This window comes from Necator americanus, chromosome II (genome assembly GCF_031761385.1).
Source record: "Necator americanus strain Aroian chromosome II, whole genome shotgun sequence".
Taxonomy (NCBI): Eukaryota; Metazoa; Nematoda; class Chromadorea; order Rhabditida; family Ancylostomatidae; genus Necator; species Necator americanus.
Genome location: NC_087372.1, coordinates 15,443,625 through 15,458,082, shown reverse-complemented (window position 1 = coordinate 15,458,082; position 14,458 = coordinate 15,443,625). Strand labels below are relative to the sequence as shown.

At 42.2% G+C, this 14,458-nt stretch overlaps 2 protein-coding genes across 3 annotated transcripts; one reads left to right on the top strand and one right to left on the bottom strand.

Annotated features, from left to right (window-relative positions):
- Window positions 1-7,529: 7,529 nt before the first annotated feature.
- RB195_017950 (uncharacterized protein) lies at window positions 7,530-7,808 on the top strand (the record flags this gene model as incomplete). The annotated part of the gene is made up of 1 exon (XM_064185160.1): window positions 7,530-7,808. One exon carries the CDS (start codon window positions 7,530-7,532, stop codon window positions 7,806-7,808), a length of 279 nt encoding a protein of 92 aa, XP_064041041.1.
- A 203-nt stretch (window positions 7,809-8,011) lies between these two features.
- Window positions 8,012-8,350, bottom strand: RB195_017949 (uncharacterized protein; the record flags this gene model as incomplete). 2 transcript variants are annotated; one of them, XM_013448471.2, is made up of 1 exon in its annotated part: window positions 8,012-8,350. In XM_013448471.2, one exon carries the CDS (start codon window positions 8,348-8,350, stop codon window positions 8,012-8,014), a length of 339 nt encoding a protein of 112 aa, XP_013303925.2. The 2 variants fall into 2 exon arrangements, with proteins under 2 accessions (XP_013303925.2, XP_064041040.1); XM_064185159.1 differs by having other exon boundaries at window positions 8,012-8,344.
- Window positions 8,351-14,458: the final 6,108 nt, after the last annotated feature.

Genomic DNA, 14,458 nt, shown 5'->3' with positions numbered 1-14,458 from the left:
TTCGAGGGCGTGAGACTATTGCGTAACGGCTGGCGCGAAGCTGCAGCCAGCACAGCGATGAGGGGTCTGGGAGGCCAGTTCGACGAGAGGCGGCGAACGCAGACGTCGCTATCGGCTAGCCACACCCACATGCAGTGTCCACAACCGTGGAGGGCGTAAGACACACAGCCGGTGGTCAGCCAGCCGCGCTCAAACGATTGCGCAAGCACAGCAATGCAATGTTAATGAGAGTGTAATGGCTAAGCAGTGTGTGTGTGCGCTGGCGGGACCAACGGTTTCCACGGCGATCGGATCCCGAAGGATTGACCTGTGTCCGGAATTGAGACATCCTACCTACTCCCATAAGACACTCCTCGAAGGTGGAGACGAGGTAGGACATCGCGAACTGCAGCAATGGACGGAGGTAGCGAGAGTCCCAACCGCTATGCTCCACCGCAGTGCTTTTATATATTTTTACTCTTCTGCGCATTTCCCCAAACCCTCTGCGACTGTGTATTTGATCTCCACCCACTCCTGACATACCTTTTGACTCATGCGTGGCAGCTGGTGGGAAGGAAAGAGATGACATATATTTTGCCGGAAACTGGGCCTCCATGTGGCGCCCTCGCAATGTCTGACTCAGATAAAAAACTATCACTGCCAGGTGTACACACTATTACTATCACAAGTGCAAGTAGTTCCAGGAAACGGCGACTGGTGAGAAAAGACGGAAGAGCAGCATATCATTATGTTGTGTAGCAGGAGCCGAAAAAGCCTTTTCCTGTATGACTGGAGTGAAGGTATGTTAGAGATAATTGTCCGTGGGGAAGAATTTAAAAAAACAACTTTTAAAGAGCGGGATGTGTTTTTCTTGCGGAAATTCGGATCATGTTCATCGAAAGAAGCTGGAAAATGTGGTGTAGAAACTTGGAATATGTCCGAACCTCTCAATCGAGTTACCATAGTGCAGTGCACTTACTATAACTACCATTATTTACGTAGATATTAGAGTCCTGCGTGCATGTTCCCTGATTAGATGCATTGATTCGCTGGACTGGTGGCAAAATTCTGACTGGACCTGCCGCAGTTCAGACAGCACACAATTGACTGTAAACTAATTAAAATCGAATGATTGAATTAAATGAATGGTTCTTGATTAGTGCTAATTCCTCAGATACCAGAAATGCAGTCTATGCGAAGTTATGACTGGAATCACCACCGTGAAACCGAAACATATTACTACCTCGAGGTCAACAGTTCAACCAAACAACACGTAATCTACGGGTTAGGTCTCCGCTATAAACGAGAAAATAAACGAACTGCTGGTCATATCCATGCCCTATCTATAGCAACGGACATACGTAGCATATGAAATGTTCGACGGCTTGCTCAGAAGCTATACAGGTGTTATTGAAAAGTGCGTTCGCCTAGAAAAATAGGGTATTGAATCATAAGAAAAAATGCAACCATTTACAAAAGGATATGAGATTAAAAGAGGGTTCATCAGTATAATTTTTAAGTATTAAACCGAACAAATTATTAATATTGTTTATTCTACTTATTATTATATCTTATTTTGCTCATTTAATAGCTGACAATAACTGTTGATAATTAGATAAGTAAGTCACTTTATGAGCATTGTCATCACTCTCGTTGCGCAACTTCTTCCATAAACCAGATTAGGTTTGCTTTATAAACGTTGTCCAAGAAGGAAAGTGTTTTTTCTCACTGTTTCGGAGGATACACAGTTCAGTGAATGGTTTAGTTTATACGATTTAGGAAGCCTCCACTCTTGTCTCCTATCAAAAAATGTTTGAATTTGTAACTAAAGTGATTTTACCGCACATAAAAGAGAAGAAGGGAAGCGAAAGACAATTAATCTTATAAAATTAAGTAAGAAGTGGAAATAGTCAATTAGAATTAAAATTAAATAAATTCCATGCATCGAAACCAGGAGACGGTCTCAGCGTGTCATTATCGAAATCGGTTGGATACAACTACTGATTGATATCGGAAGCTGCGTTCGCCCGAGGGATGGACAGTTTTCAAATAAATCAGCAAGGCAAAGAGGTCAAGGATTGAAATTTGAACCTCCACAACCAGTGATTTTGGTAATCAGTTATGGATAAGCTCGAAATGTTTTTCGAGGGAAAGACTTTGTTGAAAAACTGCAAAGCGCAGTCCATCAGTACTATGCTTCTATTTTGTCTCTCAAGCACAAATCCATCAAAATGCTTCGACAACGTTCTCCTATATTTTCTTCTTTTTTAGGTTAAATAGTAATGATCTCCTTTTTTGGATAATACACAGACAGTTGACCGTCGATCATCGATTGTATGAAATAAAATTAGTTTTACTCGTGTTGTGGTAGAATGAAGATTCCGAGGAAACTGGGAAAAGATTATCACTGTAAACATACACATCGATTCGATCATCTAGAAAGCCTTTTTCTGTCGGCGCAACAAATTAGTATACTATAAATATTTTCTATTAATTTACGTATGTATGATGTTCGATGGCGAATCTAAAACAAAAATGTGAAACAAAATGTATATTCATAAAGGTCTGCTTAGTCCAAATAATCATCACGTCCTAAAATTGTTACAAGCTCCGCTTACAAGCTGGTTGGACGTGAAGAGTGGTTAGACATCGACAAGATAAACCTATATCGTGGAGTCAGACTTTTTCAGACGAGTTTTCAGGGAAGCAGCCACAATTCCCGAAAAAAAAAACTTTGCACCTTCGTTATGATAAGATTGGACGGCAGAGTCCATGCAACGTCATAATCTAAGAGAACAAAGAACGCATTAGTTGACGTTAGATAAAATATTAGAAATATAGAGAAGTTCTGAAGATTTTCTGCGATGAGAACAGCCAGCTGTTCTAGAAACTCTCAGTGCTTTCATTCAAAATGTGTGATGGACGTAGAAAATACATTCATTAGCCTTTTCAATGAAATGGTTCATGACAAACATCCATCGCAATTAACCGTGATACTGGGGGTGTTTTACAGTTGTATAGAATACAATTACAATCTCGTTCGGGAGAAAGCACTTCTGGAACAGCAGATCTAGTGCCTGAACCCTGCCCGGAAACAGGATTTACTGGAACGGAATAAAAAATTGAAAGTGCTTTAAGAGAACGAATTCGAGCTGGATTTGGATTTAAATGGAGATTTGGAAGCAGAAACAAAACTTGAGGGACGTAATTTGACTTTTTTTATAGAGAACGATAGCCAGAGTGAATACAGTAGTGGTGTCTCTCTGAGTTTCCCCTGAAAATACAAAGCTACTGAACAGAATTAGAACGTGCCGACTCTGTGCTAGTGTCGTGCTGGTTTTTTTCTTTGTGAAGAGAAAAAAGCTGCAGAAACAAAGCACAAAGTGGACACGCATGCACTCTCGTCGCATCCTCATCACAAGTGCAGCTCTAAGGTTGTGCAAATGCACAAAAAGCCACTAGTTATCGACGTGGATGTTGAGGATACGAAAACGCGCAACACTGTGCATGTGGTAGGTGAAAACAGCGACTGTGGTGTGCGATACGATATTCGGACGCGATGTTTTCGTTCCTCCAGCACTACAACACACTGGTTCCCTACACAAGCAACCTGTTTTCCTTTTTTCCCGTAAGTGCACCAAGCACATCGTTGGTTGGTTGGTTGGTTGGTGTGTGTGTGTGTTTGATCGTTGTGCACACAAACAACTACGTGCATAAAAGCACCGTAGTTTGCTGGCGCTTCGTCAAAAACACGCAGCACTGACGCGACATCAGCAGCCCCAGCCGACAGACAGCCAGTCCTTCGCGACTGCAACGATCGAGGGAACGACTCGAATGTTGGAGCGATAATGAGCGCAATTTATGGAAGACAATTTCGAAGTGCTTGCTCGAGGACGTGCTGTCTTTTCAACGGTCGGCACGGTCGCGGGGAAATCCAGTCGGGCGCTAAGTGGGTCATTCAGGTTTGAATGCGAGGGGATTTTTGAGAGCTCTCTTGCAGATGAGGATCTTCTGACCACTATGGGGGAAGGAATTCTATCATTTCTTGGGCGATTCACTCAGGAGGTATCTACAGAGTCTTCCATTAGAAATTTTTAAAATTGCTTCTGTCTGCAACAAAAAAACTGCGCTCAATTTATTGATTTTTTGACGAGAGACATGCCCGCTAATGAATAGTAAATAAGAGACTACATTTTCTAAAGCTAATTTTATTCTTCTTTTGTGTTGATTCAGGTTATGGGGATCGAACATTTCTGATCAGCTTCTGACTGAGGACTTTACATGTGGATGAGTCTCAATTATGGACCGATGACATTATTGCATCTGTTGAGTAGAGATATGAAAAGATTTTAGATTTTAGTACACTTCCGTATTCAGTTGAACGGATCTGTATGTGTAATTTCAAAAATAAAAATAAAAACATTCACGATTCATTTAAAAAGGAAAAAGAACACAGCGGAACGTGGACAATGTAATGCTTTCAAAGGAGAAGGTCTTGCAGAAAATTCAGGATGGGAGTCTAGGAAGAGATCGGAGAGAAACCCGACTAGAAGGCGGTTGATTCTGCGCTGACAACGAGTGCAAGCTGTCCGCCTTCTTTACAGAGCAGTAGGGCCCCCAGATGCATGGAAAAAACTTACAGTAACTGGACTTAGTGCAGTAAAAGAGAAAATTCTAGCCTTGACATGATATGAACCTTTTTCCTCATGATAATATGTGAAATGGCTATCCGTTACGTTAGCGACTTAGTAACGTCTTTGATATTAATAATATTATTAAGATTTAATTGATACTACTTTCTGTAAAAACCAAAATTTCAATGACGATACAACTAGAAAAATCGTACAAAGACGTTTTTTTGCGTAACTCTATGGATGGATGAAGATGTTATCGTTGCAGTCTTCATGAGGCAGAAAAGCACTTCGATCCTTGGAGGTGATAGAAAAAACGGTCTGGTCTTTTCACTGCTCCTTATTGTATGTATATGCACTGTATGTGTTCACCTATGAAAAATTATATTAGAAATTGACGTCGGAGCAATTTTCAGTAAGGTTTTTTGACGAGAGCGGGCAGATCGCCCTATGGCTTAGCAATCCAGGACATGAAGGCTACATTATTCAACGCTGACTCGATCTAGTTATGCTATGTTCTCTTTGTTTAATAATTCTCCAACTTCTTCATGGAAATTAGGCCCAAAAATTGCAGAGATTTCTTACCTGGTGAGGATTACTTCAAACAGAGATAAATTTTTAGTCTTCAGGAGAAAAAATCGACGACTGGTCCGGTCAAGTTTGTGAGGACAAATGATGAACAGGAAATCATTGCTAACGTCTACGTTGATGACTGCCTTTCTGCAGAAGCTTATTTCGAGAAGTTAGTAAAATTCCAACCTCCCTAAAAAATATGTAGCATTGCAGTTTTATAAGCGGCAATTTAACATGTGCGACAATCGATTTGAAAGGTTATTCAAAATTGCTGAACGTGTTTGTTTTTTGAGAACTGCCCCAAATAGAAATGTATAACTGGCAAGGAACTTAGGAAACTCAGGGAAACTTAGTACGAATATCCCAGGACTCCGCAGTTATTCTTAGGACTTATCCTAACTTCCTAACTCCTTAATCAGTCGTGGAATTTTCAGTGTTGAGATAGCCTCGAGACAAAATTCGGGAAAAAATCCCAAAATTTTACAGAAGTATATCCACTGTTATCTTACAGACATTGAAACAAGTTCCAAAGCAATGCATGCTTACTCAACTAATATTGCTATCTGCCAAATTTTGGGACATTTGTAATTGTTATTTTATTTTGTAACTAGTTCACGCAGTAGATTTCGCTAAGCACCATTAACGCGAGGGGAAGGTGTTGGGTGTAGCGAAATCGAGGTTCGGCAAAAGGTTCGGCTGTCAATCCATGATCGATGGTTCGAAATGGCACTAGCGTTAGCCAGGTCTTTCGTCCCTCAGAGGTCGATAAATTAGGGTGAGAGTTGTCTGGGAGGATAGAAACACTGACTTGACACATCGGCTCACTTCCGTGAGCCAAATTTAGTTGCGAGGGTGCGCAGGCGTTCATAACCCTCAAGCGATTCTCAATTGAACTCAAACGCGGAGGGCATCTCCATAGGCTTTAATGAACGTCATGCGCTTTATTCGTTATTTGAATCAGCGTCCCGTAAGATGCGTAACGAAATCTCCCAATTTCCCTGCGAATAAACAGGAACAATGCGAAGAATTAAGGAAACGAAAGTTTGCAAATATAGAAAAGAATGGAATTCGCAAACTGCAGGCGTACTGTAGACATCGTCACATACGCGAAAATAGCAAAGTACAGACATTAGTAAGCGTGAAATGTATGCAGCATATAGCTGACGCATGAACCATGCATGCATCATCGATAGTAACGTGGCTGCTGCCGCCGCTTATGTGCGAGGGGACATCGGAATGCGATATGCATTCGAATTCATGCGCGTCGAACATATAGTGAAATCTCTGCGTCCTCCGGAGATTCCGTGGTCATCCGCTGGTGCCGGCGCTTTCTCGCGTCACCTCCGCTGGCTGACCACTCATTGACGCGCTGACCACTCGGCAACCCTCCAGCCCAGCGTGCTTCTGTCTAGCGCCGTCTACCTGATCTGCCGTCTCCGCGTCGTTGGCGCACTTTTTCATCGCGCACTGAATATGCGCTCCAGCTGACAGGCGTCTTTGTGCTCGTAGTTCCATCACGAAGCGTAATTTATGCAAACTTCACGGCGGCAGGGAATATGCACTGACAAAGCGTTCGCATATCATATTACATGGTAGAGATTTTCAAGAAAAGGAGTGAGTGGAGGTAGGATAACACATTTGTCAAAAAGATGAAGTTTGCGGTGTTACTGTCAAAAAATTGGAGTTCGTGTTGTTGTTTGCTCAGTAAATTTCTTTCATGTGTTTCTTATCAGTGATGCAAAAAGAGGGGAAGGAATAAGAAATAAGGGAGTTTCTAAAACCTAGGTTAAGGTGCAAGAAGGATTAAACTTGATTGAATGAATTTGAAAATTTCAAGTACTGTTAGTTAATCACTAAAAAGGATGTAAGGTTTTCGAACGCTCGAAATCTCCTTTTCTTTTATCTTTTGGATTTTAAGAGCACCTTTCCGAAAACTTTCCAATTGTTGGTCTTCTCCGGAAGGACTCTGGACATAGGATGAATGTGTTACCGCGGAAACCTGAGTACTCCCACTTATTCTGGAGGCTCAGGAGCATCAGATGTTAACCAACGAGGCACCTCACCTGCATGAATGACGAAACCGCGTAACCACTACGCGTGCTTCATGAAGCGGCATGTGTGTGCAAGTAGGGAAATCTGAGGTTTTCTTCAATAACAAGTGTGAGGAGTAGCGACGTAAGGTCAACTGATGTCTCTGGTACTCCCGATCCCTCTGATTCTTGGATATATAGAAATAGTATTTCCGGCGGTTCTCCTGTAAGAGTTACAAACAAAGTGCGTTCCGGCCCTGGCTGCCGCTAGAAAAAACTCAGGGTCGGGGATTTCTCCGAATTCAGTCTCCTGTGAATGACATGGACGTCACCAGGTATCATCGCCAAGTCACTTACACTCTCGTGCGAAGACTTTGGAAACATGTCCAGCATGTGTCGCAATCGCGTCGTTTGGTGGCTTTCCAGATGCTTGTCCGGCACGCTTCGAGACCCCAAGCGAAATTGTGGCATGGGCCCGACTGGAAAGCCACCAAACGACGCGATTGCGACATCATGTGCAGCCATGGTCAGCTCGTACCTCAATGAGCCCACCATCGCATCGCCAGTTGTAGCAGAGAAGAACTCGCATGTATGAAGTCTTTGGTTTGAAGAGATCTTCGTGACTGCCACAAAACCTGATCAAATCTTCGATCTCACTCCATTGGCGACGTGCTCTGGTTGTTTCCAACGTGGAGAAGTTAGTGTTTGATGGCTCCTCAGATGAAAGATCTTGTTTTCTTTTCAAACTGCACTGATTGAAAACGCTTCCACAAATAGATAGTTGTTACGCAGCCAAATCTACTGCTGCACCGTTATCTGACAAGCATTATGGAAACCCTTGTCATCCATAATTGTATCAAGACAGTTTTCCGGTATTTTCGGTAGTTGTTTAACATTTTCCAACACAATCGGACGAAACTGCGGAGGTGGGAACATGTCGAAAAAGTTTTCCAACTGTTCTTCAAGTTTCTTGATTGATTCAGATGAACCATTTTCGCCAAGCGCACGAATTCGAGCGACCACATCGTCAGAAATATCCATCACAGCCTGCTCGTATAAATCGTGGCGTTTAATTTTGTGTAGATCTAGGAGCTGTAATGCTGGCGGCAGCGTATCCCATCTTGATCCCATTTTCATCTTGAAATTTCTTCACACCATTGAGTAATGTATTCAAATTTCGCGCCTTTGCAAATGATTGTCGTAATTTTGCTACTCCCAGTATTGGATGATCTTCGGGCGATTTCGTTGTTCCTGACGCCATGAAGGGAACCCAGGATTCGTACTGCCTCAAACTTGGGTAATTAAATCAATGGGGCGGTGTAGACTAGTAGGTAAGAGGTTCCGCTAGGGCTAGTCGAATCGATCGGAGGTTCGAATCCGCCTTACTGCAAACCAAGCCTTTCATCCCTCTGGGGTCGATAAATCGGTATCGGACTTATCTGAGACAGTAAAAACACTGACTTGGCACATCGGCTATCCCCAGCAAGTCAAGGCTGCACGAGCGTTCATGAACCTCAAACGAAGTCTGAGTTGAAGTCGAACGCGTAAGCACATCCCCATAAGGAGTTTGTAATCATCGCCTCACACCGCTATGTGTGTATTGCAAAATTAACAAAATCAATAAATTAATTTTTAAAAAATAGAAAAACACATTCAAAATTTGCGAAATCGAACGACTGTGATCTTTACATGAACCGCAGCGATAAATGAAAATTTATCAGTGGTAGACACTCAGATATTATGTACCTCTAAGGAAATATTGGATAAAACGATGAAGTGTACGGCGTTGTTCAATGCTTATTGGGATGCGCCAAGGCGTTCACTACATTTCAGGATCGTTCCGAGTTTAGATACACGTGTGTGGCCTATACAGTGACTGGCGAGGGCCAGCCGAAAATCAAATCAGTGTTTCTATCCCTTTAGACAAGTCTGGTACCAGTTTATCGATGCTGAAGGGATGAAAGCCTTGGTTGGGATTGGGGTTCATTCGATCTTCCGACGTCTCAAACATGTTATTGAAAACTGCAAGTTTCACCTCGATAGTATCGAACTCAAAAGGTTCTTTTTTTTCAAACAAAAATCCATGACATCCACGTCTTTTTTTTTATTCCTAACTCCGCAATCGTTGCTAACTGTGCTGCTCAAAATCTCAAATGATTGCTTTGAAGTCCACTTAAATGTTGGTCACGTTATGAAATTCGTTTCATCCGCTTTGCACTTCCGAAAGTGCACTTTCGTGAATATAGAAAATACGTGAAAACGCTGGCACCGTGTGGTGCGGAATGGCACAAATTGGTGGTCAACATCTCAGTTTTCCTCACTTGACACGCTAGACAGAAGGGATACAAGATTCTAAAGCAGAAAGAAGGAATCATTTGATTGGGGAAAAAACCGTTGAGAGATAATGTTTAGAAAATTCAGTGTGACCAAACACGCACATAACTCCTTCATACGTTAGAGAAAGGGGCAATCCCGGTTCCTTCAGGAATTCTTATTTGCAAACTACAAAGATAACATTGTGTCTGTCCTGTTTCAGATGCACAGTCGCGTCAAAACGACCTGAAGCTGGGTGCAGTTGCGTAAGCGGTTGCGCTCGAAGCGGCGCGGTGGAGAGAGCGGTTGGAACCGAGGTGGGACCATCGCAAACTGCAGCAGTGAACGGTGGTAGCAGGGGTTCTCACTCGATCCTAGCCGCTACGCTCCACCGCACTGCTTCGGGTGCAACCGTGACATCATGCAGAATTATTGCTAAGTCGTTACACATACACGCCCTCGATATTTATACAATGTTATACTGTAGACTAGAAGGCCCTGATAGGACACAACCACTTCGCAAAGAAGTATCAACTCCCTCAAATTTTACCATTTAATCTTTGATAGGGCTGACAAACCTTACTTTGCCGCGTCCTCACTTTCCAACGCTGACGTCAACTTGAATATTTTACTTGAAATGTTCGCCATATTTATAATTAGGGTATGCGCGAATATGTGTGCACGAGGTCCTATGAGCCCCAGAATGATGTAAAAGAAAAATCAGCGGATCAATATAATCAAAATTTTCGATAGAATCTGTTCACGAACTAGTGGCCAACGTATGCAAGTGACTTAGCATCAAAGTTTTATCAGCAATCGACAATCAGTTCAGAAAAATCAATCAACTGGGGAAATCAGTAATTTCAGGCTTCATAGTGATAAGTGTCACTACACGCAAAAACCCTAGCTAGCAACGTTGTACTGCGTCCAGAGCTAGAGTACATCCAGCAAAATCGACATGATTACTGGATCGATTCCGATGAACTGAGCCATCCACGCAAAACTTGGAGTGAAACCTGCAGCTTATCCCAAAATACTTGCGTACAAGTTGTAAGTTGTTTTCACGTAATTTCTGTTGTACAAAGTACAGCAAAAATTTGGCCATCCGTACGACATATGGAATATACATGCAAGCATACACATATGCACATAAATTATATTGATTATTTATTTATTTAGGTACAAATAAATACTGTAAAATATGGAACAAACGCATGTAATAGCTGGCGATTTATGGCGAGATTTAGTGTCTGTTCTCAAAAATGTCTCTAAAAATCAGAATTTGATCCTACACGTCTGTCTCTTTCGCGATCTGCTCGTTTGAAAAAAAGATCCTTATACGAGTTCGATACAACCCAGGTGACGGATTTACTTGCCCAGCTTTTTTCCGTCTCTTTCATACATGTTTGAGACGTTGGAAGATTTCGAATGAACCCCGATCCCAACCAAGCCTTCCATCTCAGTGGGGTCGATGATTTGGTAACATACTTGTCTAAAAGGATAGAAAGACTGATTTGGTCTTCGACTGGCCCTCGCTGGTCACTGTACAGGCTGGATACGCGTACCTAAGCTCGAAACGATCCTGAATTGTAGTGAACGCTTTGGCGCATCCCATGCATTGAACAACGCCGTACACTTCATCGTTTTATCCTTACTTTTATTTCACTTAGAGGTACTTGACTATTTCAGTGCCTACGCACTTGATGAAGATTTTCATTTGAATCGCTGCGGTTCATGTAAAGATCACAGTCGTTCGATTTCGCAAATTTTGAATGTGTTTATTCTACTTTTTAAAGCCTCCGAATTACGATTTATTGATTTTGTTAGAGGTTCGCTAGAACCACACATAGCGGTGTGCGGTTCGATGACAATCAATTCGTTGGCTTTGCTTGAATAGGCTGCCGAGGAGACCTCTTCGATCTTTGACCGCTCGCTCTTGGACGCGGCACGTGCACAGTGGACGTTAATGTGGTTCGTAGAACTGAGCTCGTGCAGCCTTTTTGAGAACTGACTGGGAAAAAGGAGTGTAGCCGTACTAAGTTCTAACGTACAATAGCTCTTTATTGTCCCATGGAGACTACAAGTCCGATACTTCGTTTTATGCTGCCTTCCAGTGGCTTTGATGGTAAAAGCTATTGTCAACCGCGCCGCGGTTATACTGTGACATATGATTTCTATCGTGTATATTATTGACCAAATACTTAATGACAGCAAACGAAATTAAAGGTGTTAGGATCTCTTCATGAATAGATTGCGATCACATGGTAGTTAATGGGCGTAATCGCGATGATGCTCAATTCCTTCTAATTGTCGCGAAGAAAGTGCGTGGGTAACGATCTTTTTGCACCGGATCCTCCTACGAATCTAATAACGTGCCAGGTCTACCAGAGCAGGAATGCGCGCCACGTCCGCCAGAAGAAGCAGCATCAGCAGCAGTTAATTGTCCCCTACCGATGCGCTAATATGTCAAACAAATTTTCAGCATTTTTAGCAGCTAGTATTAATCGGCATTATAGTTTGTATACTATTTGCAAACTATGGCGCAGTTTTGCCTTCTTTTCTTCAGATGATTGGCAAAATCGTGGTAGGATTCATTGCTAAAGAACGCAACACATTCTTCAGTGATTGATTTTGTTCACGCTTAGAGAGATGACTACTAGTCACGTCGTCTCGTTTTTCGTTCCTGGAAGGTGCATATTAAAATTTGTCCTACTACATGATTCGCAGCTGTTTTGAGTTCGTTTTCATACATAAAAGATGGTGTGGTCATCTCAACATATCTCAAATTAATCTCGTGTTTGGGTGCAGGGACAACCATAAAAATCAATCAATCGTTCCGAATTCCAGTCATAGTCGAACGTGATAAAACAAAAGTGCCTCTAAAGTTTTTATAGGCTAGCGAGGTATGAACTAGTAGTAGCTATTGTGGTGGGACCTTTACTCATCTCTGCACTTCGACTGCAGCAGGCGACAATTGCACCTGGATCGCGGCAGTCCGCCACCGTATGCACGAGACAATGATAATCATCGAACCTTTCCTGAACTCTTGCCGAGATATTAAAGGCATCACCCCACGAATCTGAGGTGGTACAGATTTCAGGTAGAGTATTCGTATACGGGATCGTAGATTATGGAGAGATGGGTGATTCCGTCCGTTTCTTCCTAATTGCCGTAAAAAAAGGTCCGGACGATACGGCTTCGAGCGTTCCGGCGCGCTATTTCCTACAAGGAGTTCGATTGGAGCGCGCCAGCCTTGTGCACGCCTCGCATCCATTTTTACGGCAATTAGGAAGAAATGTACGGAATCACCCTCCTCTCCTTAATCTACAACCCCGTATAAGAAAACTCCACCTGAAATCCGTACCTCAGATTCGTGTGGTGATGCCTTTAACAGCGAGAGAGAGAGAGGCAGGGAGAGAAAGAGAAAGAGAGAAAAGACTATGAAGTGGTGTCGTCCACGAAATGTACAGCGTTTCACTCACTTAAGAATACATTAAGGATTCCACCCATATATTTTTACGCAAGATATAATCTAAAAAGAATTTAGGTTTATGAGTCGTGCAGAACAAGAGGAGGCTTTGTGTGGAACAAAATTTTAGTCCAAGAAGCTTTGTACTTCATACACACCACATACAGAAATTTTTCAGAAGAACACGCTGGAAAAAAGTGCCAATAGCGTGGCATGAAAGCGATATTTCCTTTTGAAAGCAGAATAATTCTGAGAATGGGTCTGTGTGATCAAAAACAATTTCTATTGAGGTGGTTTAATTATTAGAACTCGCAGGCAGTAACCTTACAAGTTCAACACTGAAGTACTTGTACTACATTCTTGCGCTTGTGAGAGGAATGCAAGTCTGAACACCACTCCTGCGAGTATGGTCAAGGTGCAAAAAATACAAAAATGATTAATTTTTTTTCGTATTACAACGCCTAAAATGTAGAATAGTTTTCTTGTAAACTAGAACTACATCAACAGATTGGAATCCGAATGTGAAAACCTAGAAGGAAATTTTCCTATCGAATGCTTTGCTCAAAAAAACATGAAGGGTTTCTTTGTTTTTAATCATCGATAGGAATAACTCACATTGCTGAAATGACTCACTTTCATTCTCATAAGATTTCCGATATTAAACATTTAAGAGTGTGTGTTCCCTAGAAGACGCTCTCATGCCGGCTGGCTACTCGAAAGTGATTTTTTGGATGGCTTAGCTTGATTGAGTATGTAAATCTGAAAAAAAGACGATTGAGAAGGTTATAAATGATTTGTAATCTGACCTCTTCAAGAATTATGACTAGTTGCGTTCACTCTGATATCTCATCACATACGTCTTCCCTTTCGAAGTTCGACATACCTTCTTATGGGTGAAGAACGACGAAGCTCTCCAAAAGCAGGCTGTCGCTGAATGCAGGATTCCTAAGTAGTGGAAGACCAGCAAGTCCATATTTTTGTACAAGAAAACAGATTCGGATCCCTGACGATGCTCCAACCCTATTTGGTTCGTGTTTTTCACCTACAAGCAGTTCACATGTGTGATCCCGAACACGACTGAAAGGAAGGACACCCATGCACCGGGAACAAAAGCAATTTCTGGGCTTCACCGACTTCAAGGACTGTCCCAGCTCAACTCCCTCGCGAGCAGTCAGTCACTGAGGAAGCTTTCCGAGTCTAAAAGGTTGTCCGGAGTTGCACCAACCCGACACACAAAACTCCTTCGTGGGTTATCGGCGGACCACGTAATCATTGAAGAGAGGTGTTCAGAATTCCGCTTAGAAGTTTCTGAGATTTCTTTATTTTTTAAATGAATTTTGTGGTAGTGATCATGAGCACTCTCCATTCATTTTAAACTTACAATCTCCTACAGCGTGTTGTTCAACATTCCTTAAGAAAACAAAAACAAAATATTTCCGTACAAGTTTGAGAAGACTTTCATG